At 39.1% G+C, this 27811-nt stretch overlaps 1 protein-coding gene across 3 annotated transcripts; it reads right to left on the bottom strand.

Annotated features, from left to right (window-relative positions):
- Positions 1 to 3172: 3172 nt before the first annotated feature.
- Positions 3173 to 25889, bottom strand: LOC107075937 (uncharacterized). Of its 3 annotated transcripts, XM_069188487.1 has the most exons (18): positions 25577 to 25889; positions 25035 to 25355; positions 24291 to 24608; positions 22977 to 23279; positions 22298 to 22621; positions 21553 to 21870; positions 20238 to 20540; positions 19559 to 19882; positions 18828 to 19145; positions 17493 to 17795; positions 16814 to 17137; positions 16083 to 16400; positions 14747 to 15049; positions 13417 to 13740; positions 10538 to 10855; positions 9640 to 9933; positions 6789 to 6937; positions 3173 to 4915 (listed from the first exon to the last, which is right to left on the bottom strand). In XM_069188487.1, the coding sequence occupies exons 1-18, from the start codon at positions 25860 to 25862 to the stop codon at positions 4904 to 4906; spliced, it is 5160 nt and encodes a 1719-aa protein (XP_069044588.1). In that variant the 5' UTR covers positions 25863 to 25889; the 3' UTR covers positions 3173 to 4903. The 3 variants fall into 3 exon arrangements, with proteins under 3 accessions (XP_069044588.1, XP_069044589.1, XP_069044590.1); XM_069188488.1 differs by lacking the exon at positions 3173 to 4915 and having other exon boundaries at positions 6783 to 6937; XM_069188489.1 differs by lacking the exon at positions 3173 to 4915 and having other exon boundaries at positions 6848 to 7041.
- Positions 25890 to 27811: the final 1922 nt, after the last annotated feature.

Here is a 27811-nt window from a genome sequence, read left to right as displayed (position 1 = left end):
TAATGTTCATAAAAATGACGCAGCAACGAACCATTCAAGTCTTTTTCAGGTCGTATAGTTGATACAGGATGAAGAATCAAGATTTGCTCAGCATCACACTTCTTAGCTGCAGGGCAAACCCAGTAAATGCTGAAGAAGCCATTGATAGTCATCAAAGATTTCAAACATAAAGAGGGCACTGTAGTCATGATATAAAATTTGACAAATAGCTGACTGCACTTAATAGCCATATAATTAGTCCTTAGTAAAAGTCTCTACTGTTTTTCTACTGATTCATGTCTAATACTAATGTCTAATTAATGTCTAAGTGATTGAGACCTCTTAGCTGCAGGTGATTGACACTGTATCAAAGTTTTCTTTATGTGTTATACATTACAAAGGGGTTTGTATATGACTTTGCAGCCCCAATGGTAAAGTGTTAATCTTTGGATACTTCAAATTCTCTTTATCAATGGATCATAAGCCAGTTGTTATTGAATTGATAAAATCTTACAGATGGAACAAGCTACCTTCTAGGGGTAAGAGGTGTAGTTCAGGCTATGGTCTGGATAAGGGTTTTGTTACTAATTTTTAATTGAACCATAGTAGGTGTTGGTCACCTTATTAATTCCTTACTGATATATTGCATATTCCTGGCAAAATTGCAAATCCCAAAATTTTGCAAAGCAAAAATAAAACAAAAAGTGATTGTACTCATTAATGAGCAAATGTTCAATAGAAACATAGCTACCATAAAAACCTTTATACATTTCAGTAGGAAAATACAAAGTTTTGTCATAATTTGTGTAATAGTTTATAATAATATGTAATAATAATTATATGCATTATTGACATGCACACCTTTTGAAGCTAAAATATGATATGATCAGATTTAAGGTTAAATATAATTTAAGTAAAAAATGTCAGAAAACTAGAGTTTATCTTAACTCAGGCAAGATGGTTTGGGGGCAAACCCTTTCTCTTAGCAATTTTCCTGTCTGTTCAGGCTTGACAGTTTTTCCATTTCATCACTGTGAACTATACACCCCTTAAACAAGCCATTATCAACACCATATACAATGTGTTGCATTGTGACAATAGTGTACATGATAACAATTTAAATACAAAAGCTTTAAGCAGTAAAAGAGGCTGAAATATGTTTATTAGACTCTTGCTACAGTACATCTTCTTATAATGCACATGGACTCGTGGGTACTGCCTCACAAACTGTCGCTAATTTTAACACTGCCTCGTTTTGTAATAACAACCAGATCGCTCGCATTTGTAAGGAAAGCACAAAGGAAGAAGAGAAAGGCTTGTCTGCACATTCGGAATCGATGCGCTAGTATTTTATTTTGGGGTGTATTTAATATCCTGACCTCGGGTTCCCCGATATTCACTCACGCTCAAGATCGTTCAGACAGCTGACCTGCTGACAGTCTCTCAGGGCTCATCGTCAGGACACTACGCTTTCAGGAACATCAGGAGACTTACATGGTATCTGGAGTACAATTCAGACCTTGTTTTTAATATCATTTTATTTACCGTATTGTTAAATACAATTGAATAACTCTAACAGTAATCTTAAGGGAATCAAACTTACTTAGTAGGATTGATGCTTTGAGGTCTTGTGTAATCTATAAAAACTTTTATTAGCATTAAAAAATAAACTTCAATGCTTTATTCGTTTATATCTATAATAATAATATCACTTTATTAACCCTTTACAATTCCTTGCATTAGGAATTTGTCTTCTCACATACCCCAGCTTGCTCTCCATGAGACACACAGACAGGGAGAGAGCCTGGGGTCAGAGTGCAGGGTCTGCCTTTGTACAGCGCCCCTGGAGCAGTTGGGGTTAAGGGCCTTGCTCAGGGGCCCCACAGAGTAGGATTCCTCTGCCAGCTGTGGGATTTGAACCGGCAACCTTTCGGCCACAGGCGCAGATCCTTAGCCACAGAGCCACTATTAACGACCTGTTATAAACACGTAATTGTATTTAAAGCCTTGGAAGCAGCATATTGATATGAGTTTTTATTCCGCCTCTAGTGTAAACTCCTTGCTCTGTTAATGTGACTCAAACTCACACAGCTGATGCCCACAAGCTGATCCAGGGCCGATAATATGCAAATCAGCACAGGCCACTGGCCAATCACGGTCCAGACCACTAAACCACATGATTGGAGAAAATCAGCATGGTGAAGATGCAAATTCACAATGTTAGAAAGATAGTCAAACAACTCAGGATACGTAGAGATAAAAAAAAATCTATGCATATAATAATAGTTTTTTTTTCAGATTAGACACAAACTGATGAAAAAGACAACAAAACCTCAATCCCTTTCCACCGCATTCACCAGCCACGACAAAGAACATAAAACATAAGCCTAATTACCAATACATTGATTAAGCAGCACACCGTAAACAGACAGGTGTACTGCCGGTTTGGAATTTAATTTAGAATCCATGGAAATCTGTATTCCCCGTGTGTAATGCGTACAAACCAATCCGTAAAATATAAAATGAAACATCAGTGACTTAAAAAGTCGATCGATTTTATTCCAAGATATTGCAGAAAAGAATTGATTTGCTGGAACAATAAAGCAGATGGCTCCATAGAAGCCATTCCAGCGATTAAGCGATGGGCCGTTATATAACCTGTAATAAACACCGCGTATTGCGCAACTACTCATCTCGTGGATCCGATCTCGACTAATCAAGAGAGCCGACAGCACTTAGCGCTTGGTCTCTCCGCACCCCTGTAGTTCCCGGAGTTATTGTTGCTGTCGGCAAGCCCGCCTTCTTCGTCTCTGACTGAATTGAGTTTGCTAATGAAGTAATTTGGAATGTGTGGTTTGCAGGAGAATTTATTCAGTTGTTTCCATTAGTGTTCTTGTTGTAATGTACAGTAAACCAGTCATCGAAGTATAATTTACATGAAACTGTAAAATGTATAGCATAAAAATCAGTGTATCGTTTTAATTGTAAGCCTTTTCGTGAATTTTAACAATTTAATTGCGGAAGAAGTTGATTTACTGGCACCTACGTCTTTGGAGATGTAATGAGTACATCTGTCAGAGCCCACTGTAATTGAAGAAAGTACACAGAAGTGTAGAAAATTCGAGTACCAGACATTCAGTACAAATAATTTAAGGAACAAGGTCATTCACAGGAATAATAAAAGACCACACAGTATAGTACGCACCTTTTATTATTTTGATGAAAGAAACAAATGGTAGAACAAATTAGCAACTGACCTCATCTTGTTAATCGCATTAATTCTAAAATTCATAACAATGTTATCATAAAACCACAATTCCGTTTACAATATACTACGGTTTTAAGATTTTAATAATTGATTAGTCAAAGATTACTTAAGTTTTAATAATAGATAATAATAGTTTAATAATAGATTACTTAAGTTTTTTTATTTGAATGCAGATTAACGCCTTAAAATAGAAAAAAACACAATATCAGCAATTGAAAATAGAAAAAAAAACATGGTAAGCAAATATAAATTGGTCCAGTGGAACAATCAAATTATTCCATTCGATTTTCTTTGAACACATTGTAATGCTGTTAATAAAACACAATGCGACAGAAAAGACAATTGTGTTAAAAGATGCAGTTAATAGTTTTTGTTACTCATATATAATACTATAATAGTTCAGGCGGGTAGCTGCGTCAGCATGCGTAGGCTGCGAAGGAACAATAGGTTTATTCCTTGCTGAAAAGAGAAGAAAGAAAACACAACGTTTCAGCCGTGAAGCCTTCTTCAGGTGTGAGCAAACGTTGTGTTTTCTTTCTTCTCTTTTCAGCATGGAATGAACCTATTACTTGTTCCTATAATACTATAAGCAAAGGCAAATAAAGGGTCTCTTTTCGTGGAGTAAAGTCATTTGGGTTTGACTGTCATCTAGTGGGGAATAGTGGTATCACAACGTTCACCCGCCATTTCTGCATTTCAAGTCGTTGCTCCAGTTCAGACTTAATTAGTGGAGCGATCTTCAGCACCACAGTTAAATAAGTATATAAGGATACATTCAGTAAATAATAAATTGAAAGGTTCAATTTCCTGTAATGGCTTGGAACGAGAGTAACAATTATCTGCACTGATGTAGAACTTCTCATCCCAGAGGATCTTGGGATGGATTTGTCAATGCTGACTTGTCTGAACCAACACCCTTTCCAGAGCCAAGACTGGAGAGAGACGGTTGAGGAATTTCAAGGAATGATGAACTAAATTTGAGACACATTTTGGGAGCAACATGACATTTGGTGACTGTTTTGTCACCAAGGGTTTACATAAGTAGTTCTCAACCAGTTTTGCAGTGAAAAGTCACAGACAGCAGGAATCAGGTTAAGTAAGCTTGTTCCACGTTTATTTCCCCTCCAGATTTAGGTGCAGCACAATGAGAAATGGAGCTAAGCTTTTTCATCGGCATGTACCGTAGCACCATCTCATCTGCAGTCTTCAGTCTTGTTCTTTACCTCTTTAAGATCATATAGATAGATAAGACTGTATTGATCCCAAAGGGAAATTGTTGTGTTGCAGCAGTCCATATACTGTAGCTTCCCCCTAAGAAGAGATTTGTGCCTTTTTTTATTTTTCAAACTACAGTATACTGAGTCATGAATTAAATTGCTCCTCGGAGCATTTCGGCTAATTTATGTGAACTCAATTTCTGACTTGCCACTACAGGTGAGGGAAATGGTTCAGGTTAAGGCTGCAGAAAGAAGAGGATAGAGTTGTTAAAGAGTTATTCGGAAGACCCGTATCATCACATCGGTGCAGATCCCACTTGCTTTGGAAACTGGTGCATTGACTCTAGATCCCACAGACTTTGAAAAGTGTTGTGTTTGTGCCAGGGGGCTTCTATTGTGCTGCCAGTCCCGTTGGGTGGCTGGGATTCAGGGGAATAATTTAATTTCTCACCTGTGGTAACAGAGCAGAAAGACAGGCAAAATAAAAAGGCGATTAAAGAACGAAAACAAATACCAGATTCCAAATACATACCGACAGTTTATAATATTACATTTTGAATGGGTGCGATCAACGTGCTCATTATTTCAGTCATTAATATGACAAATTTGCCAAGACCGGTCGGTGTCCTTTTGTTTTGTTTCATTTCCAAGACTTTTTAAAATCACAGTTTTTGAAAATCAACATTGCTTCAAATAACCACCATGACATTTTTTGTAAAGTTCTGGTTTAATCACTCACAAATTCTTACTAACTAAAGAAATCCCCCCTGATTCATGACATAAAAAGAGAGCAAAGTTTAATCAGGTTTGCTAGAGGGGCATTTGAAATCATTGTGCACATGTAGCAGAGCTAGTTCGGATACGGTGACGTCAGCGCCCTCACTACGCGTAGCAGGGACCTCAGCTGGCTGGGTTGAGGAAAGTCTCCTCTAGCTCAGGCAGCTGGTTCCCTGTTGCGTTACGCTGGAGACCCGGGTTCGTGCCCCCAGCTGCTGCGGGATGGAGCGGGGGGCACGACACTGCAAAGTCATTCCATGCCTTCTCAGGACTCACAGGGCTGTAGGAGTTTTGTGTTTCTTGGAATCTGAGCACTGGAGATTATGCAGTGGTTTCATCTCTTACTTTCCTGCTTCGCTCATTGAAAAGGCCAACAATCTTTGCGAAAGGGATAACCTGTAGGATTCAGTACAAACAACTGGCATTTCCACCTCCTACCAGTAGAGGTCGCTTTCTCTTCCTTCCTGCTAGGATTTGCTTACAGTAAAGCAGGACATATTTTCTCATAATGCTTCCAGTTTCCTTGACTCTCCCTGGGAGTGGTTCTCAAGCTCGGCCTTTTCTGTATGTGTTGTGCACCAGATGAATGACTAATCACAGCCTATAATTTAATTGCGCTTCAGCTTTGACGATGTTGTATGGGTCTTGTATCTGATACAAGATAATGGAGTCCCCATTACCTGTAAAGCGCTTTGAGTGGAGTGTCCAGCATAGCCCAATGTAAGTGTAAGCAATTCATTAATTATTATTATTATTATACAAAACCTGCACAAATTAGCTTCAGAATTGCCTTCCCTCAGGTGTGCTATCTGAAATGTGACCAACTGGACTAAGGCAAAAGGAAACACACTAACTTTGGGAGCTGTCTGATACACCCACCTGCATCTCTTCTTACTAAAAATAGTAAGCAATCCTTAATTGGCTAGCTTAAGCTTTAGTTGCTCAAAATAACGCACTTTAGCTATAGGATAGGTTTGAAACCAAGTCCTTAGAAAACAATTGGCGAGATCAAGGTGCTTACTTGATGTTCTATGTGAAAGTCTGGGGATTTTACAGTTTTAACGTGTAGGGAGACTCAATGAATTTAGAGAGAACTCCAGAGAAAACTTTCTTGGGGGACTCAATGAAGACTGGAACAACTTTACAGGTTCTTTACGAAAATTTCCAACAGAATCCTAAATTTAAGAACTACTTAAAATGATCATAAATTAAATTCAATTGGAGCCCAAAGGTACTGGACCACAATAGAACCTTGCTAGACAATGACACAAAGTATTTGTGTCACTTTGTATTTGTGTCACTTGTATAGAAAAAGCTCTTGTCCCATCTCACACAATATAAGTTGACATTTCAGGACATAAACTGATGAAGATATTTGCAATAAAATCATTGGTGTTTATCTTTTTTAACAACATTTGTTCAGTATACATCAATATTTCAACAATTTAAACACTGATGTTTAGATTTCTTTGGAAACAATTGTATTATGGCTTATTTGAAAAAAAATAAAATCAGAAATATATAAATCCATTTAAGATGGATCACACCTTCACCATGGTGACAATGCTGCTGTAGATGAAGGAGATGAGGAAGAGGATGATGAATATATAGGCGGTGGTCCAAATTTGCTGCACGTCGTCCTCGGGGATGAAGATATGTGCGGTCTCGTCGAAGTAGTCCTGCTCTTTGATGATGTCTTCAATGGAGGAAACAAGCACATTTCAGTATTAAAACTGATAGCAGTTTGCTTATAGATGCATCAATATGTAATGTAATTGTCACACCACAAGGAGGCATTGCCTAGAAAAAGAAGAAAAAAACATTCACACAGAATACACAACAAATACAAAAATAACAATTCTGGGGAAAATAAAAAGAAATTAATATTTGCAAGGTAATACGAGCTGTTATGTTATGGGTTATGTTAATCTCTTACTCTCACCTTTATGTACATTGTTGGTCGAATCATTGAACAATAAAATTAGTATGCTTCTAGCCTGACTCCTAAGTGTTTTATTGTAGTGAACATTTTGTTCCAGGTTGGAACGCAATCATAGGATGCTAAGCTTTCTAGGGAATGGGTCTGCGACTCCTGTTCTATAATTATCAAAAGTTATTCTGGCTTTGCTTACAGTAACATGATCAACAATAATCTAGGAACTGTCTCCTCGGAGAAGCCAGAAATCTGAACTATTCCCTTAGATTTAGAGCAACTAACATGGAAATCAACGGTAATTCACACTAAAAATTAAGCAGCAGAGACACAGAAGCAACAGGTAAATTGCTGATTGGTCCAACAAGAGAACACAGGGCAGGTTGTTTCTCAGCAATACGATTACAGGCTGCAGATACGCATTCGCGTAAATATCCTGGTATTTTAGCCGCCCACTCGTTTAACGGGAGTTTAGGTGGGTAGTAATGCTGGCGGTTGTGGGTGTTGCGTATTACTGGACGTTACAATTTGCGATCTCAAGGAAAGGTACAAACTGAAGAAAAATTAGCTAGGGTAAGTGTTACTTTTTTTAGACATTTTTTAAAAAGATACCTAAACCTTACTTTTGACTATATGTTTGAGCCAGTAGTCGAATCGATCGTGTTAAAACCAATTCCTTTAAATCAGTAACACAGTATCTTTGAGTGTAAGACGAGTACAAACAAGTGTGCAGATTACGTTCGTGCATTTCGGTGAAACTCTGTGAAATTTCGTGAAAGAAAATGGAGAAAAGATGTGTGGAGACTTATAAATAGCAATACGGAAAGTCAGACGGTGCTGAGAGAACTAATGCGAAAACAAATCTTTAAACTATTACAGTAACTATCTTCCTCACACGGAGTTTGTATTCCACTTGAATCCGGCACATTTTTTTTTTTTAATTCAGAGTTCAGTTACTTATATAATTTGGAATACCGAAACTTAAACAGTAAGCAAAGTATAGTGAACTTCTTTTCTTGAATCGTGGGTATGCCGCACAATTTTAGTTATTCCCGCAAATCCAGCATTTAAAATATGAGAATTCCGCGCGTGCATCTATTAGCAAGCCCAAGCAGAATAAGATTAAATCAATCATCGCAGATTCTGTCAGATTTTTTTTCCCGAACATGTTGCACTGCACTACTGCATGATACAGTGATGTCACAAATAGAGATCGAAAACGGAATGTGAATCGGTTAACGTTCGATAAACGTGAAACCTTCAACATCTAGCTAATAAACTATGTAATAAAGTCAAAAAGTAATGTTGGCTGAAAAGATAGTCTACTTCTGAAGAAGGCGAGCATCTACAGAAAAAACCCCACAAGACTCTGAAAAATACCGTTTTGGAACCAATAAAGTCTACAGGAGAGTTCAGCTTTACTGGTCATGGGAAACTTGAAAACCTGCTGAAACACTTCTTGTCCATTTTGAGTGCAGAGGTCAGAGTTCACGTTATAGTCTCCAATGATCCATATGCCTTATTTCCTTTCAACATTTTGCGAGACTGAGTGAGCATAGTGGTGGATTCAGTTAAAATGGGAGCTGCAGTACTTCAAATACTCATGGACATACCAGTTGCAAGTTTTTCATGTGAATGTGGATTCAATGCACAAAATCCAATTAAAACAAATTTCAGAAATGCACTGAATAGTACCAACAAACTCGATGCTATCAAACTTGATACTTATTTCAGAGCTTGGGCCTCCTGAAGGGCAATTTCATTTCAACAGGGCAGGTATAAAGTAGAACGAAATGAGGAGAAGGAGAGAGAGTATAGGGTAAAACTGAGGGAGACAGTGGGGAGAGAGAACGGAGGGGAACAATAATGTACTTGGTTTAGACAGAGAACACCTGAGGTAGATGGAGAGGCGAAAGCTTGAATGAGGAAGAGAAAAAATAAGGAAAAGGACATTTATGAATTTATGAAGCTCAGGTTGTGTATAATTATTTTGATACACTTGTTTCATTAGTCTATTATCCCACCCTAAGATGCTGGAATCCCCCTGATGAGCTTCATTTAAAGGGGAAATTCCCTCTCATTTTCCAAAATAATTTTCAAGCCCTGCTTGCTACTTTTTACAGTAGAAGGCAGAAGAAAAGAGTTCAGCAGGGATCTATTGTTGCACTTGACTCCCTGGATATCTTTTTCTGGAAGATCTGCATCGGAATCTTCTTAAAACTCGGGATGGGCTTATTGGCATACTTGAGATGTTTCACAGTTCATTCTTAAACAGAGGCAGAAAGACTGCTTTTTGTGTTTTTAGCGGAGAATCTGTAACATGTACTGTATGACCATTTTAAACTAAGGCTGTTTATATAAAAAAAGACTAACAAATGTATACAGTATGTACACATCTTGCAGAAGAATTGAAGTATGAATACAGTGTACTGATCTTGATGATAAGACAGAAATATTCAGTATACCTAACTTGCTAATATTGTGCAGGAGATGTGTTTTGGAGGCTTCATGGACGATCTTGCAGGTGAAAACCATTCCGGGGGCCCATTCTGTATCAGGAATGTGAAGAGTGCTCCAGCTGGTGAATTTCCCATCACTTCTTCTGGCTGGCTCACTGTTTGTGTGGTTCTGAGGGGCCGGGTCCTTGTTTAAAAGCCACGTGATGTCGATGGCTTTAGGACTGAAGTCGTACACCAGGCAGACAAGTTCACTGGAAGAGCGCAGGATTTTTGCTTTCGGAGGAGACGAAATCAAGGAGGCTGAAAAATGGGGGAAGGAAAAAAAAAAGATCCCAGTGAGATCGGTACACAAGGGATTTGTATCGGGACAAACAGCAAATGTTGGCAGGTGGTAAGATCTGGAGCTCATGGGAAAAGGACATCTCCATGGAAAGATTCCTGGTCTTAATTTTGATTTAAAACTCTCTCAGCTTCGGTTATTGAAGCTTCTTGGGCTCTATCTTGCGAGTCTGACTGCAATAGTGGATTCTGATGCACAGTTTAACTCCACCATTTTGGATTAAGATTTGTGTTAAACACCAAATCATACTGTACTTACATTTGCCAATGTTAGGGTTGCTAAAGGAGGCAGCAGGAAGGTCTGGGTGTTTGATTCTATATACTGTATAGATCCATGCTGTGACTATTTATAGTATTCAGGTATTTAACTATGTACAGGCATTTCGGTGATAGATTGCTTTACTTTTGGTAGGGAATTGCACACTGTCAGTCTACATAGAACTAAAAAAACTGGAATATGTTCTCAGCTGGAGAGCCATTAGATTTCAGTTTTGTTTTAATTCCTCCTAGACTGAAGCAGGTAGAAGAACTTTATTCATCTAATACATTTTAGAACTTTGCTCACCAAATACATTGTCGACAGAGCCCACAATCGGCTTTGATGAAGACTCGTGCGAGACGTCACAAGCGTACAAGCCTTTATACCATTCGGACTTGGGGATTTGAAGTTTGCTGTCCATGGAGTACGTGTTGTGCTGGGGATCTTTTGTTGCAGGGCTGTTGGTGTACAGAGATGTCGAGAGCTCTGTACCGTTCAGTTTCCACTTCACAAAGATCTCAGCTGGGAAGAACCCAGATACCAGACACACAAGAATGGCCTTGTCTGAATTTTGCAGGTCAGATTCAGAAGGTTCAAAGATCTGAATCGTAGGCCGTCTGGGATCTGAAACATAAATTGAAGCATTTGTGCACATTTAATGTATATGCTTTCATCAAGAGTGTTCAGGATAACCCCATTCTGTTGCTTAAAGCAGTGGTGCTTGATTGTTTCGGACCAAGTACCACCCCTGATCAAACCAAAGCATCCAAGTACCAACTACAAGTCATCTTCTCATAGAAACCACAGAAAATCTCGATGACCAACATGAGCGCGCACACACACACGCATAATGAAAATAGCACTGAGCATTTACCATTTCAGTGAGAGGGGTGAGCCTGTTTAATCAAGCAAAGCCTTGCCATCACGGTGAGTTTCAAACGCAGATCTGGCTCAGCATCTATTTTGTTGCGGTACTTTGTCTTGTTTGCAGCGAGAGCAGAGAAGCCTCACAAAGGTTGGTAGTGGCAAAAGGCATCGAGAACCGCACAGCCTTTAATGAGAGGGCTGGGTATTCACTTTGTCTTTGGATCCAGAAATCCAACGGTGACCGTTGTTTCAATTCTGAGATCAAAGTCGCCTCAGCTGATATCTCGAGCAACTTCTTTTGTGCAGCACAGGTCAGATCCTTGCGTATTCCTACAACATAAACAGTAAAGGGATTCCTGATCCACTCTGGTGTGGCCTCAACTGGAAAATACTCTGACAACTGTTCTTCCAATGACAAGAGGTGCTCTGCAATCACGTCGAACAGCAGCATCAAGTGCCCTACCATATGTGCGCAGATAGTTCTCCAAAGTTGGGAAAGAAGAGACATCGCTAGCGTTGATTTTAACAGAAAGCTTCAGTTTTTTCTTCATAGCAGTGATCTTGTCAGACACATCAAAAATTGTTAAAGAGAGCCCCTGCAGTCCCATATTCAGCTCATTCAAACGTGTGAATATATCAGCCAGGTAGACTAATTTTACCAGCCACACTGGATCATCAAATGGACTTGCCAAGGGAGGTTGCTGGTCATGTAAAAACATCTGTACCTGGGAGAACCGTTAAAAGAGCCTTCTGAGCACTTTGCCCCTTGATAACCATCTCACTTCAGTATTTAGCAAGAGCTGCACATGCTTGCTGCCGGTTTCATTACAAAGCACACTGAACAGATGTGAATTCATTGGTCGAGCCTTGATACAATTCACAACTTTGACAGCCGAGTCCAACACTGATTTTAAATTCAGGCATCTTCTTGACTGCCAAAGCCTTGCCTGGATGCTGCAGTGTGTCCACTTCATATCTGGAGCAACCTCTCTAATTCGTGCAACTACACCACTGTCGGCTTGTCATCGCTCTAGCGCCGTCTGTACAATTTCAGACACCTTTTTTCCAGTCGATGCCATTCTCTTCGATAAATTCATTCATGAGATGTGCTCTCCTGTAGTTCTTGTTGGTAGCGGCTTGCAGAACAGAAAGATCGGTATTCTTGGCGTCTAATCCTTTCAGCCATGACATTATCCCGGATTTTTTGCGAATTATTCATTTTCGATCGATTGTTCTGTCGGCGAATGTGGAGCCGTTGGAGAATTTGTTTCCCCGTTTCCCCTTCAAAGACAGTCAGGACTCCATCTCAGAAGTTAAAAGAAGTTTTTATTTCATGCGGTTGAGAGCAAAACGCAGAGATGCTCGGTGTCTTTTTCTTAAGTTAACGTAGAACAGTCCTTTTCTGTTATCTATCACGCTTTCCTGTGCTTACAAGATTGGCAGTTCTCCAAAATCACGCACGTTCTCCTACCTTACTATTTGCTAAAGATCACTTCTTTTAATACAAACGGTCACTTGCGCTCATAGCATGCATTCTTATGCAATGGTATAGAATTACACAGTAGCTCTTGTGTCCACTCAAGTACAGTATTAGTGCGGGCTGAATCAATGTAGCTAAGTACGTACGCTGTGAATTTGACACACTGGCCTGGGATCTGGAAGTGAAGATAGATGTGTAATACCAAATATTTATTTTGTTTCAGTTAAGATTTAGTGCGTAGGCTGTGAATTTGACACATAAACTAATTTTATTAAAATAGAAAATGAAAACCCATCCCAATTTTTCTGTACACACTACAAATTTCCAGGGTCATTTGGCGTACCACCTGGGGGCGCTCCGCATTTGAGAACCATGGGCTTAAAGTTTTCAGTTTTATGATGCTAAAGGTCAGGTAATGTTCCAGAAGAGGAGACCCTGTAAGTCATGAATTTCTACTTTATTAATGAAATAACATTGAGCTTCTTAAAAGGACTAATAGAGTTGACTAGTTTTGACTAGACATGCATATTGTTTTTTTTAATTACAGATGAAAGCCACTAGCCTGCCTCTGTAGAAATGTTCATTATTTAAGCACTAGGATATTGGTGCATAGTTGATGGGTTACAATGTTTTTCCTATTTACAAAAAATACCAAAACATGGAAAAGGAGTAAGTCCAAAATTGTAATATTTAGTCATTCACATCCTCTTAGGAAGATGACAGCATATAGACCTTGTCATATCTATGGATTATAGATGAATGAAAGTACAGTGGTGCTCAGTTTGTCTTGTGGATATTGGGTAAATGTCTTTTTCTAAAGTGATTGTAGATCTCTTACCTTTGAATTTTGCAATTTGCAGTTTCTGTGTCTGGTCTGAACAAGGGTGGCTCACTTCACAAGTGATTTCCTTGTATGTGTTCCATTCTTCTGCCTTCACCCTCAAAGAGCTTTTCATGGACTCTGTCCCATTGGTATTGACCACCGGTTGTGTCTCGCCACTCCTGGTGCTGAGGGATCCGCTGACTGTCCAGCTGATGGAGAAGTCCTTCAAGTTGTAGCCAATCACCAGACACGTAACGGTCAAGTCTTTCTGCTGAGAACTCTCCCGAAATGAGGGTCCGGAGATGAATACCTCTGCCTTCACGGGGGTGTTCCGGAAAACTGGAAGAAGATGATAAATTATGGAGAAGACCAAAGAAAGCTTTGATTTCTTAAAAATGCTGTCTGATGCTTTTGTATAACTTTTTTTTTCCTTAAGGTAAACCTCAATGCAAAAGGTATTATCTTCATGTAATAAAGAAAAGTAACTTTGGTGGGGAAAAAACATAACAACATGTTTCACTCCTGCCAACCTCCACTTCAGTTGAGGTGGAATACTGTGGAGATCTTAGTGAATTAACATGAGTGGAATATGGTGTGGTGTTACCTAATGTTAAGACTTTTCTCCTCTTGATCAAGCTGCTACCCTGATTACTTCTGTATCTACCAACACTGCAGCCGATAGTGTCTGCTAACCTGAAGTGGATGGTAGTAAAACACCTAGTCCTGTAAACTGAGTTAGAATTTCTTAGACTGGTAAAAGGAATATAACTGTTTTAACAGCTAATTAAGTCAAAATTTTAACCAATAATTCAGGATCCATCTCTCTTCTTGTCAGATGCAATTATTTTTTATGGATTGGTTTTTAATGACAATTAAAGGGGTGCACCGAGAGGTCACTAGTATTAAAAGAAGCCACACTGCTAGTTCATCAATTACCCGATTTTTTTAGAAGAGCTTAGACATGTAGCGATGTTTGCAACTTGATGCTGTTTGCCAAAGACTTGTTGGATTGAAATGCAACTCAGGATTTGTACAGGTATCCATGGCCACAGTTCAGTTGCATTGTCAGTGTTAGCTTCATTCCCTTATATATACAGCATTTTGGTAGCTGCCTTCTCCCTTCCAGGCAATAGAAGCCATATCATCCAGCAATTGTTTAACTGCCTTATCCAATACAGGGTCAGGGTGTTTGCTTGCTCTAATATGATTTTTTAAACATTTTATGTGTAGTGTGAAAGTAGCCTTGATTGGTTTGATCCATAAAATCGTAAATTTTGATAAATTTATCAAAAATAAATGTATAGCTGAATCATGAAACTCCTGCCAGAAGTGATACTGCCCATACCTGAACATTTACTGATGTTCTCTTTCCTGACTTCAAGAAGAAATGGGTCCTCCACTTCACACTGGAAAACATCTCCTCTGTTCCACTCGCTCTTGGGTACCTCCAGCTCACTAGTTACACTGAAGCGACCATCTGATCCCATCGCTCTTCTCTCGGTTGTGCTCCTCTTCAGTTGATTTTGACTATGCCACTTGATTGTTGGACTGAACCCAGACACAGAGCAGACCAAATACTGGGAGTTGTCCTTAGTAAAGCTTTCACTTGGGGATAGCAGGAGTTTGATTGTGGGTGTACCTATAAGAGCTTAAAAAAGGATAACATATTGTTTCAGTCTAATCACATGGAATGGCTTTCAAAATTGTGTGCTTGAAAAAAGCAGGATTCAGATAATTAACCAAATTATGTGTTTAAAAAAAGCTGTGTTCTTTATATATTTGCTATAGATCTTTTGATTTCACAACAGATGCTGGATGCTTGCAGTCTGGAGAAGCGAGGTGAATTTCCACAATCCAAGAAGAAAGCATGAAACACGTTTATAAAATCAAATGGCTGTACAATTAAATTCATTCAGTTTTCTTGACCCGCTTATGTCAATTTCAAAATATGTTTTTTAAAACAATGAAATCTTAATGTCCCATTTTTGTAATATTTCGTATTATCACAGTAGCAATTTAAGTATTGAGAGGTCTACAAGGTTAGACTCTTTGGCTTTTTGTCACTAATTCCTAAGCCAACCTTATGACTCATCATATGAAGGAAGATGTAGTATGTTCATGTACTGTATTTACTCCAATATAAGCACGTAGTGTACGAAACACGGATGTACAGAAATTAAAAATTGTCTTGTTAAGTGTTTCTCATACAGGTGAAATGAATCAGATTACATGTAATTTCACTAAATTATCACCAAATTTTATTTGAGAATTATTTCCTGGCATTCTTGTGGGGCTGTATTCAGTTATACTGTATCTATGACCAGGTGGAGTCAAGCTCTTATAGAACTGTCAAAAGAGAAAGTGGTGCTAGCACACAAATATGATCAGAAAACCCATGAAACCAAACTGAAAGGAACATTCTCTTACGAGTGAGAATTGAATTATCTGGAAATTTTTTTGGCTCCATTGCCTTGGTTAACTACACAGTTGTAAGGTTTCAGATTTGGCCACTCATTTTTCTGGATTAAGATTCTGCTGACCATTGAGAAACCATTGAGTCAGAGTGTTGAAAGCTATGGTGTTCGCTACTGTGAAAGTTCAGATGTGCTTATCTGACGCTCACTCACAATTATAAGTATGAAAGGCAAAAAAAATACAAATCAAAAGGTTCATACTCTTACCAGTAAGCACTTTGTCATTTTCTGGAAACTTCCTTTCTCCATTGCCTTGGTTAAATACACATTTGTAGGATTTCAGATTTGGCCACTTATTTCTCTGGATGAATATTCTGCTGACCATTGAGAAATTGGTTTTTCCTCCATCACTGGTAACGGGCTCGTTCGTGTACTGGTCATTGGGCACATCTCTGTTATCTACTTGCCACTTCACATAGATGTCTCTTGGAAAGAAACCAGTGAGGAGGCACTCCAGCTCTGCTGTGTCTGCTCCCAGGTCATCTCGGAGAGACCTTCTCACCTCCACTGTGGGTGGCCTGGGATCTGGAAGTGAAGATAGATGTGTAATACCAAATATTTATTTTGTTTCAGTTAAGATTAAGTGCTGATGTTAACAAAGAGTTTGCTAAAACACCACCTCAGCAGAAGGTAAACATTTCTAGTTCACAAGAAATCTAGCTTCGCTAAAAGACAAAGTTTCTAAAGACATCCCCTTAAGATCTTGACAAGCAGTCTAAAAAACAAAGATTTCTCTAGAGCATCTTCCGATGTCTGAGGACTTAATTATAGTGTGGACTTTACAGCTTCATTTGCAGCTCACACACTGTCGCATTTCAAAAGGGTATTTTAAGTTCTTTGCAGAAGACAAAAACAGAAGCTTTTACAGATGTTTTACTGTAATCATAATTGTCATGTTGATATTGATAATTAGTAAAAAGAGAAAAGGACAACTCTACCTGTTGTTCTTCTGGTTTCTGCTGTCTGTGGCTTTTGGAGACAAGGGTGCTTCACTTCACATGAGACAGGCTTGCCTTGGTTCCATGTGTTTCCTGTCAACCCCAGAAAGCTTTTCATTGTCTCTGTGCCATTGGTGTTGACTGTAGTTTCTGTCCTTATCCCTTTGGTGGGTGTTTTCCCATCAATCTTCCAGGTAATGGAAAATTCGTGTAGGTTGTAGCCAATCACCAGACATGTGGCAGTGAGTTGTTTTCCCTCAGAAATATCTTGGATCGATGGTCCAATGAGAAACACTGCTGCATTCCTAGGAGAACTCTGAAGCACTGGAAGAGAAGAGAACACGCTATGTATCAAGTTTACATTTCTGTGTCTTCTTTCGTGATTGGGTGCTCCACAGGGTTTTTCATTATTAAAGGTTAAATCGAACTAATAGTGAGCATTCATTCCCATTACAGTTACTTTTGTCAGACAGAGTTGAAGATAATTTTTTAAAGAATTTATGGACATGATGGATTGCCCTGTTTGCCTAGACTTGGAGCTCCGTGATACTGAAGCTGATATTGGAAACTGCCCAAGCAGTTGTGATGTTTTTGTTTGTTTTTTGAGTAAGTGGTTACATTGTAGATTTAAATCAACTGTATATCATGAGATTCTTGACAGAAGAGATACTGCCCATACCTGAACATTTACTGATGTTTTCTTTCCTGGTGTGCAGAAGAAATGGGTCCTCCACTTCACACTGGAAAACATCTCCTCTGTTCCACTCACTCTTGGGTACCTCCAGCTCACTAGTTACACTGAAGCGACCATCTGATCCCATCGCTCTTCTCTCGGTTGTGCTCCTCTTCAGCTGATTTTGACTATGCCACTTGATTGTTGGACTGAACCCAGACACAGAGCAGACCAAATACTGGGAGTTGTCCTTAGTAAAGCTTTCACTTGGGGATAGCAGGAGTTTGATTGTGGGTGTACCTATAAGAGCTTAAAAAAGGATAACATATTGTTTTACTCTAATCGCATGGAATGGCTTTCAAAATTGTGTTCTTGATAAAAGCAGGATTCAGATAATTAACCAAATTATGTTTTTTTAAAAAGCTGTGTTCTTTATATATTTGCTATAGATCTTTTGATTTCACAACAGATGCTGGATGCTTGCAGTCTGGAGAAGCGAGGTGAATTTCCACAATCCAAGAAGAAAGCATGAAACACGTTTATAAAATCAAATGGCTGTACAATTAAATTCATTCAGTTTTCTTGACCCGCTTATGTCAATTTCAAAATATGGTTTTTAAAACAATGAAATCTTAATGTCCCATTTTGTAACATTTCGTATTATCACAGTAGCAATTTAAGTATTGAGAGGTCTACAAGGTTAGACTCTTTGGCTTTTTGTCACTAATTCCTAAGACAACCTTATGACTCATCATCTGAAGGAAGATGTAGTATGTTCATGTACTGTATTTACTCCAATATAAGCACATAGTGCAGGAAACACAGATGTACAGAAATTAAAAATTGTCTTGTTAAGTGTTTCTCATACAGGTGAAATGAATCAGATTGCATGTAATTTCACCAAATTATCACCAAATTTTATTTGAGAATTATTTCCTGGTATTCTTGTGGGGCTGTATTCAGTTATACTGTATCTAGGGCCAAGTGGAGTCAAGCTCTTATAGAACTGTCAAAAGAGAAAGTGGTGCTAGCACACAAATATGATCAGAAAACCCATGAAACCAAACTGAAAGGAATATTCTCTTAACGAGTGAGGATTGAATTATCTGGAAATTTCTTGGCTCCATTGCCTTGGTTAACTACACAGTTGTAAGGTTTCAGATTTGGCCACTCATTTTTCTGGATTAAGATTCTGCTGACCATTGAGAAACCATTGAGTCACAGTGTTGAAAAGCTATGGTGTTCGCTACTGTGAAAGTTCAGATGTGCTCATCTTACACTCACTCACAATTATAAGTATGAAAGGCAAAAAAATACAAATCAAAAGGTTCATACTCTTACCAGTAAGCACTTTGTCATTTTCTGGAAACTTCCTTTCTCCATTGCCTTGGTTAAATACACATTTGTAGGATTTCAGATTTGGCCACTTATTTTTCTGGATGAATATTCTGCTGACCATTGAGAAATTGGTCTTTCCTCCATCACTGGTAACGGGCTCGTTCGTGTACTGGTCATTGGGCACATCTCTGTTATCTACTTGCCACTTCACATAGATGTCTCTTGGAAAGAAACCAGTGAGGAGACACTCCAGCTCTGCTGTGTCTGCTTCCAGGTCATCTCGGAGAGACCTTCTCACCTCCACTGTGGGTGGCCTGGGATCTGGAAGTGAAGATAGATGTGTAATACCAAATATTTATGTTGTTTCAGTTAAGATTTAGTGCTGATGTTAACAAAGAGTTTGCTAAAACACCACCTCAGCAGAAGGTAAACATTTCTAGTTCACAAGAAATCTAGCTTCACTAAAAGACAAAGTTTCTAAAGACATCCCCTTAAGATCTTGACAAGCAGTCTAAAAAACAAAGATTTCTCTAGAGCATCTTCCGATGTCTGAGGACTTAATTATAGTGTGGACTTTACAGCTTCATTTGCAGCTCACACACTGTCGCATTTCAAAAGGGTATTTTAAGTTCTTTGCAGAAGACAAAAACAGAAGCTTTTACAGATGTTTTACTGTAATCATAATTGTCATGTTGATATCGATAATTAGTAAAAAGAGAAAAGGACAACTCTACCTGTTGTTCTTCTGGTTTCTGCTGTCTGTGGCTTTTGGAGACAAGGATGCTTCACTTCACATGAGACAGGCTTGCCTTGGTTCCATGTGTTTCCTGTCAACCCCAGAAAGCTTTTCATTGTCTCTGTGCCATTGGTGTTGACTGTAGTTTCTGTCCTTATCCCTTTGGTGGGTGTTTTCCCATCAATCTTCCAGGTAATGGAAAATTCGTGTAGGTTGTAGCCAATCACCAGACATGTGGCAGTGAGTTGTTTTCCCTCAGAAATATCTTGGATCGATGGTCCAATGAGAAACACTGCTGCATTCCTAGGAGAACTCTGAAGCACTGGAAGAGAAGAGAACACGCTATGTATCAAGTTTACATTTCTGTGTCTTCTTTCGTGATTGGGTGCTCCACAGGGTTTATCATTATTAAAGGTTAAATCGAACTAATAGTGAGCATTCATTCCCATTACAGTTACTTTTGTCAGACAGAGTTGAAGATAATGTTTTAAAGAATTTATGGACATGATGGATTGCCCTGTTTGCCTATACTTGGAGCTCCGTGATACTGAAGCAGATATTGGAAACTGCCCAAGCAGTTGTGATGTTTTTGTTTGTTTTTTGAGTAAATTGTTACATTGTAGATTTAAATCAACTGTATATCATGAGATTCCTGACAGAAGTGATACTGCCCATACCTGAACATTTACTGATGTTTTCTTTCCTGGTGTGCAGAAGAAATGGGTCCTCCACTTCACACTGGAAAACATCTCCTCTGTTCCACTCGCTCTTGGGTACCTCCAGCTCACTAGTTACACTGAAGCGACCATCTGATCCTCTTGCTCTTCTCTCAGTTGTGCTCCTCTTCGGTTGATCTTGACTACGCCACTTGATTGTTGGACTGAACCCAGATGCAGAACACACCAGATGCAGGGGGCTTTTCTCAGATTGGCTTTCACTTGGGGATAGCAGGAGTTTGACTGTGGGTGCACTTGCAAGACCTTTACAAAGGAGAACATATTGTTTCAATCTTAACCCATGGAATGGCTTTCCCAAATGTGTGTTTGATAATGGTGGGATACAGATAATGTTGCTAATTTAGTGGTAGAGCAGTTTGTATCTTTGCAACAATATCTTTGGTATTTCAGGTACAGTCAGTTGATAGGATGATGCATCTTTCAGGCTTTAGGACTGAGATCAATGTACACAATCTCAAAAGAGGCACAAAGCATGTTTCAGAATATCACAGCTGTGCACATAAGTTTAATTCATGGTGTTGTATTGACTAGGCCAATTATCCTTTTTAATGAGATATCAAATTCTATTTATTTGTCCATATAATATTCAAACTTTTTTTTTCAAATAATTAAATGCTTCCATATTTCAGTAAGTTTAAGTTCTTAGACGTTTTCACTCTCATTTCTAAAATGAGCTGTTGTTCTTTATTCTTTGTATTCTACCAAAGCAGATTCAGTGTTTCTCTGCTGTCCTCAGTTGTGGAGCTGGCTGAATGAAACACTTATGTATAGAAATTATTTTGTGGGAATCTTCACCCACTCTTACACCAAGGCCAGTTCTCCCAGGTGCCAGTTAACCTACCAGTATGTCTTTTTACTGTGGGAGGAAACTAGAGCACCTGGAGAACATCTGTGTTAACAGAGGGAGGACATCAACCTCAGACAGCAGATAGCACCCCAGGTCTCGCATTGAACACAGGGCTCCAACACTGCAAGCAGTAATGCAAACCACTGCGCCACCATGCACCTGATTTCTCCTTCAGCTAAGTGATAATTCCCTATATTATGTATTATATATAAATTATATATTTTGCCAAATACCATGTGGGAGTTGTTCTAGGGGATGTTTTGTAGTTTGATTTTAGTAATACGTTAACCACCATCTATATCCCAGAGGAGTCAGAGTGTCGAAAGGCTATGGTTTGATAGGACACTCACTCACAATTACATGCATGAATGGAAAAAAAATTGCAAATCAAAAGGTTCATACTCTTACCAGTAAGAACTTTATCATTTTCGGGAAACTTCCTTTCTCCATTGCCTTGGTTAAATACACACTTGTAGGATTTCAGATTTGGCCACTTATTTCTCTGGATGAATATTCTGCTGACCATTGAGAAATTGGTCTTTCCTCCATCACTGGTAACGGGCTCGTTTGTGTACTGGTCATTGGGCACATCTCTGTTATCTACTTGCCACTTCACATAGATGTCGCTTGGAAAGAAACCAGTGAGGAGGCACTCCAGCTCTGCTGTGTCTGCTCCCAGGTCATCTCGGAGAGACCTTCTCACCTCCACTGTGGGTGGCCTGGGATCTGGAAGTGAAGATAATGTGTATTGCCAGATGTTTAATTATTGTTTTATTTTGTTTCAGTTTACTTAAGGTTTAGAGCTGATGTTAACAAAGAGTTTGCTAAAACACCACCTCAGCAGAAGGTAAACATTTCTAGTTCACAAGAAATCTAGCTTCACTAAAAGACAAAGTTTCTAAAGACATCCCCTTAAGATCTTGACAAGCAGTCTAAAAAACAAAGATTTCTCTAGAGCATCTTCCGATGTCTGAGGACTTAATTATAGTGTGGACTTTACAACTTCATTTGCAGCTCACACTGTAGCATTTCAACAGGGTATTTTAAGTTCTTTGCAGAAGAAAAAAACAGAAGCTTTTACAGATGTTTTACTGTAATCATAATTGTCATGTTGATATCGATAATTAGTAAAAAGAGAAAAGGACAACTCTACCTGTTGTTCTTCTGGTTTCTGCTGTCTGTGGCATTTGTTGGCAAGGGTGCTTCACTTCACATGAGACAGGCTTGCCTTGGTTCCATGTGTTTCCTGTCAACTCCAGAAAGCTTTTCATTGTCTCTGTGTTATTGGTGTTGACTGTAGTTTCTGTCCTTATCCCTTTGGTGTGTGTTTTCCCATCAATCTTCCAGGTAATGGAAAGTTCCTGTAGGTTGTAGCCAATCACCAGACATGTGGCAGTGAGTTGTTTTCCCTCAGAAATGTCTTGGATCGATGGTCCAATGAGAAACACTGCTGCATTCCTAGGAGAACTTTGAAGCACTGGAAGAGAAGAGAACACGCTATGTATCAAGTTTACATTTCTGTGTCTTCTTTCGTGATTGGGTGCTCCACAGGGTTTTTCATTATTAAAGGTTAAATCGAACTAATAGTGAGCATTCATTCCCATTACAGTTACTTTTGTCAGACAGAGTTGAAGATAATGTTTTAAAGAATTTATGGACATGATGGATTGCCCTGTTTGCCTAGACTTGGAGCTCCGTGATACTGAAGCAGATATTGGAAACTGCCCAAGCAGTTGTGATGTTTTTGTTTGTTTTTTGAGTAAATTGTTACATTGTAGATTTAAATCAACTGTATATCATGAGATTCTTGACAGAAGTGATACTGCCCATACCTGAACATTTACTGATGTTTTCTTTCCTGGTGTGCAGAAGAAATGGGTCCTCCACTTCACACTGGAAAACATCTCCTCTGTTCCACTCGCTCTTGGGTACCTCCAGCTCACTAGTTACACTGAAGCGACCATCTGATCCTCTTGCTCTTCTCTCAGTTGTGCTCCTCTTCGGTTGATCTTGACTACGCCACTTGATTGTTGGACTGAACCCAGATGCAGAACACACCAGATGCAGGGGGCTTTTCTCAGATTGGCTTTCACTTGGGGATAGCAGGAGTTTGACTGTGGGTGCACTTGCAAGACCTTTACAAAGGAGAACATATTGTTTCAATCTTAACCCATGGAATGGCTTTCCCAAATGTGTGTTTGATAATGGTGGGATACAGATAATGTTGCTAATTTAGTGGTAGAGCAGTTTGTATCTTTGCAACAATATCTTTGGTATTTCAGGTACAGTCAGTTGATAGGATGATGCATCTTTCAGGCTTTAGGACTGAGATCAATGTACACAATCTCAAAAGAGGCACAAAGCATGTTTCAGAATATCACAGCTGTGCACATAAGTTTAATTCATGGTGTTGTATTGACTAGGCCAATTATCTTTTTTAATGAGATATCAAATTCTATTTATATGTCCATATAATATTCAAACTTTTTTTTTTCAAATAATTAAATGCTTCCATATTTCAGTAAGTTTAAGTTCTTAGACGTTTTCACTCTAATTTCTAAAATGAGCTGTTGTTCTTTATTCTTTGTATTCTACCAAAGCAGATTCAGTGTTTCTCTGCTGTCCTCAGTTGTGGAGCTGGCTGAATGAAACACTTATGTATAGAAATTATTTTGTGGGAGTCTTCACCCACTCTTACACCAAGGCCAGTTTTCCCAGGTGCCAGTTAACCTACCAGTATGTCTTTTTACTGTGGGAGGAAACTAGAGCACCTGGAGAAAATCTGTTAACAGAGGGAGGACATCAACCTCAGACAGCAGATAGCACCCCAGGTCTGGCATTGAACACAGGGCTCCAACACTGCAAGCAGTAATGCAAACCACTGCGCCACCATGCACCTGATTTCTCCTTCAGCTAAGTGATAATTCCCTATATTATGTATTATATATAAATTATATATTTTGCCAAATACCATGTGGGAGTTGTTCTAGGGGATGTTTTGTAGTTTGATTTTAGTAATACGTTAACCACCATCTATATCCCAGAGGAGTCAGAGTGTCGAAAGGCTATGGTTTGATAGGACACTCACTCACAATAACATTCATGAATGGAAAAAAAATTGCAAATCAAAAGGTTCATACTCTTACCAGTAAGAACTTTATCATTTTCTGGAAACTTCCTTTCTCCATTGCCTTGGTTAAATACACACTTGTAGGATTTCAGATTTGGCCACTTATTTCTCTGGATGAATATTCTGCTGACCATTGAGAAATTGGTCTTTCCTCCATCACTGGTAACGGGCTCGTTCGTGTACTGGTCATTGGGCACATCTCTGTTATCTACTTGCCACTTCACATAGATGTCACTTGGAAAGAAACCAGTGAGGAGACACTCCAGCTCTGCTGTGTCTGCTCCCAGGTCATCTCGGAGAGACCTTCTCACCTCCACTGTGGGTGGCCTGGGATCTGGAAGTGAAGATAGGTGTGTAATGCCAAATATTTGTTAATTATTGTTTGTTTTGTTGCAGTTCACATAAGGTGTAGTGCTGATGTTAACAAAGAGTTTGCTAAAACACCACCTCAGCAGAAGTTTGAAATTTCTACCTCTTTTACTAGAACTTTCAAAAGACATCCCCTTAGGATCTTGACAAACAATCTAAAAAAAAAAGTAAAGATTTCTCTAGAGCCTCTTCACATGTCTGAAGACTCTTTTTTAATCATAGTGTGCACTTTACAACTTTATGTGCAGCTCACATACTGTCACATTTCAAAAGGGAATTTTCCGTTCTTTGTAGAAGACAAGAAATAGAAGCTTTTACAGATGTTTTACTGTAAACATCATTGTCATGATGTTATTGATAATTAATGAAAAGAGTAATAAGACAACTCTACCTGTTTTTCTGGCTTCTGCATTCTGTAGCTTTTGTTGGCAAGGGTGCTTCACTTCACATGAGACAGGCTTGCCTTGGTTCCATGTGTTTCCAGTCAACTCCAGAAAGCTTTTCATTGTCTCTGTGCCATTGGTGTTGACTGTAGTTTCTGTCCTTATCCCTTTGGTGGGTGTTTTCCCATCAATCTTCCAGGTAATGGAAAATTCTTGTAGGTTGTAGCCAATCACCAGACATGTGGCAGTGAGTTGTTTTCCCTGAGAAATGTCTTGGATCGATGGTCCAATAAGAAACACTTCTGCGTTCCTAGGAGAACTCCGAGGCACTGGAAGAGAAGAGAACACACTATATATCAAGTTTACATTTCTGTGTCTTCTTTCATGATTTGGGTGCTCCACAGGGTTTTTCATTATAAATTTAAACCAAACTAAAGGTGACCATTCAGTCCAATTACAGTTATTTTTGTCAAGCAGGTTGTGAAAGAGGTTTTAAATTGAGAGAATAATTAAAAGTATAATGCATTGCATTGGATCAAGGAGAACCCACCTGTGCACATGCTAATGTTGTCAGTCCGCACTATGCTGTTGTGGGTGGCCTTGCAGGTGTACACAGAGTTGTTTTGCCAGTGTTGGTGTGGAACATCTAACTGGCTGATTGCAGTGTACGTTTCTCTCCCTATTTTGACAGGCTCAGATTGCTTTCCCCGATTTGACTGGAGTCCATTCTCCTCCCATGTTATAGTTATTTTGTTCGGATAAAAATCCGTGATTAGGCACGACAAGGTGATGGAGGTGGCTTTTCCATCGTTTGGCAAGAGTGGTGGAGTAATCATCACCTTTGGTGCACTTGGATGCGTGGAAGCTGTGAAGAAATTAAGATGTCATTAAGAATTACATTTAACATTGAAACTCTAGCGGAAGTACCATCTCTAAAGCGGTGAGTTTAATATAAAAAAGTGTGATTAATAGGAAAATATTATACATTACAATCTGCCATCTCTGGTGCTGGGAAGCCCCAATCTAGCTCCTTATAGTCCTCCTGTTTTAAAAGATTAGTAATAAGCTATTGATCGTTCTAATGTATTAAGTATGTGTTCTGTTTAGTTGGGAGAACCCTAGACCTTGAGGTATGAAAAATACTTCGGCTGTAGTCTCAACATTACTTCGTTTAACAAATTGCATGCTTATTTGACCGCAATGGAGTTGTTCCATGTTAAGAAATGAATTTAATAGTAACCTGTTCTGTGAGAATAGGCAACAGCTTTTCCAGGCTATTTCTTATCACAGGAGCCCCTCCATCTGCTGCATGCTCAGTCCCCTGCTCTACTCCTTGTTCACCCACGATCGAGGATCGAAATCACCCAGCGAATGCACTTTTCTCTCTACATCTCTCTAGTAGAAGATTTAGGAGTACAAAAGCCTGGACGTCTAGGTTAGAAGAAATTTACTACCCTACAACCACAAAAGTCCTGAACTCCACCTCTTAAAACCTCCTACCCCACTTACACCGCACTGCTTTCTTTGCACTAAACTGCCGATTTTGGATTTTGCACCCGCTGCTGCATGAATGCTGCTGTCATTCGTGATGTCATTTGTCATGTGAGAAAACATGCAGGTGAGGATTGCATTGTACTCAAGTCCATATGACAATAAACTTGAACTGCAAACCTTGCTGGATTGAGTTCTCCAGGCTGGGGGTCTCTGTTCTAAACCAAAATGATTGGTATTTCTATAAAGGTTAAGTTCGTTTTAGAAGTCACCCAAAAGCCATTTATTCCTAAATTTCTTCCTCCAGTCTTAGTCATGAAAATGTGTAGGGCGTGTGTTAATTTTTAGAATACGTACCTTACCAGACCTGAGAGTATGTGTCTTCTTTCGGTGCTGGTGTATGTAAAAACCTAACAAATGGTTTAAACGTAAGCCTGAAAATTGCTAACAAAAACGTTCCGTAATCACCACACCTCAGATACGTGGCCTAAATAATGCAACAGGGTGTTATTTATTAAATTGAAGTTCACAGAATGGGGGAATAAAGACTAGAATCTGGACTATTTGAAATTGTTAAACACTTCTACCTTTCCTCCAAGCACACCAGCTCTCTGTTGTTAAATTGTATGTGATGTGAACCGCATACTGAAGCTTAACAGATAGACGAATGCAGGGTCACAAATTGCAAAGAGCTGGGCGTCCAGTACCACACCTGTCGGAAGTTTTGATTTTTTTTTAGGGTGTACTAAATAAACAGAATAATAATAATAATAATAATAATAATAATAATAATAATAATAATAATAATAATTGCTTACACTTATATAGCACTTTTCTGGACACTCCACTCAAAGCGCTTTACAGGTAATGGAGACTCCCCTCCACCACCACCAATGTTCAGCATCCACCTGGATGATGCGACGGCAGCCATAGTGCGCCAGAACGCTCAGAACAGAAGAACTGTTCTCGGAATATAACTTCTAAAGGGAAATCTGTGAAACCTTCAGTTTTGCTTTTTATTTTTGAGTTCAATGGGTTTAGGTTCCATTTAATGTCAAACTACGATATGAACTGTCCTGGCAGATACATGCTACAGTATATACCCCAGTTCAAGGCCTTTTTTGACTGCAGTGCCTGCAGTAAGTGCAGTTCTAGAAGACTGCCACTTGGTGTCAGCATGGGACTAATTCTGAATTACTAAACGCTGTCAAGTGATTGGGAAATCGTAAGATATGAGAGAGGTTTTGTAGTCTCTGCACAGAAGATAAAATCTATATAATATAATCTGTATTTC

This window comes from Lepisosteus oculatus, chromosome 4, assembly GCF_040954835.1.
Source record: "Lepisosteus oculatus isolate fLepOcu1 chromosome 4, fLepOcu1.hap2, whole genome shotgun sequence".
In the NCBI taxonomy this organism is placed as follows: Eukaryota; Metazoa; Chordata; class Actinopteri; order Semionotiformes; family Lepisosteidae; genus Lepisosteus; species Lepisosteus oculatus.
This window is presented reverse-complemented; position numbering and strand designations above follow the sequence as displayed.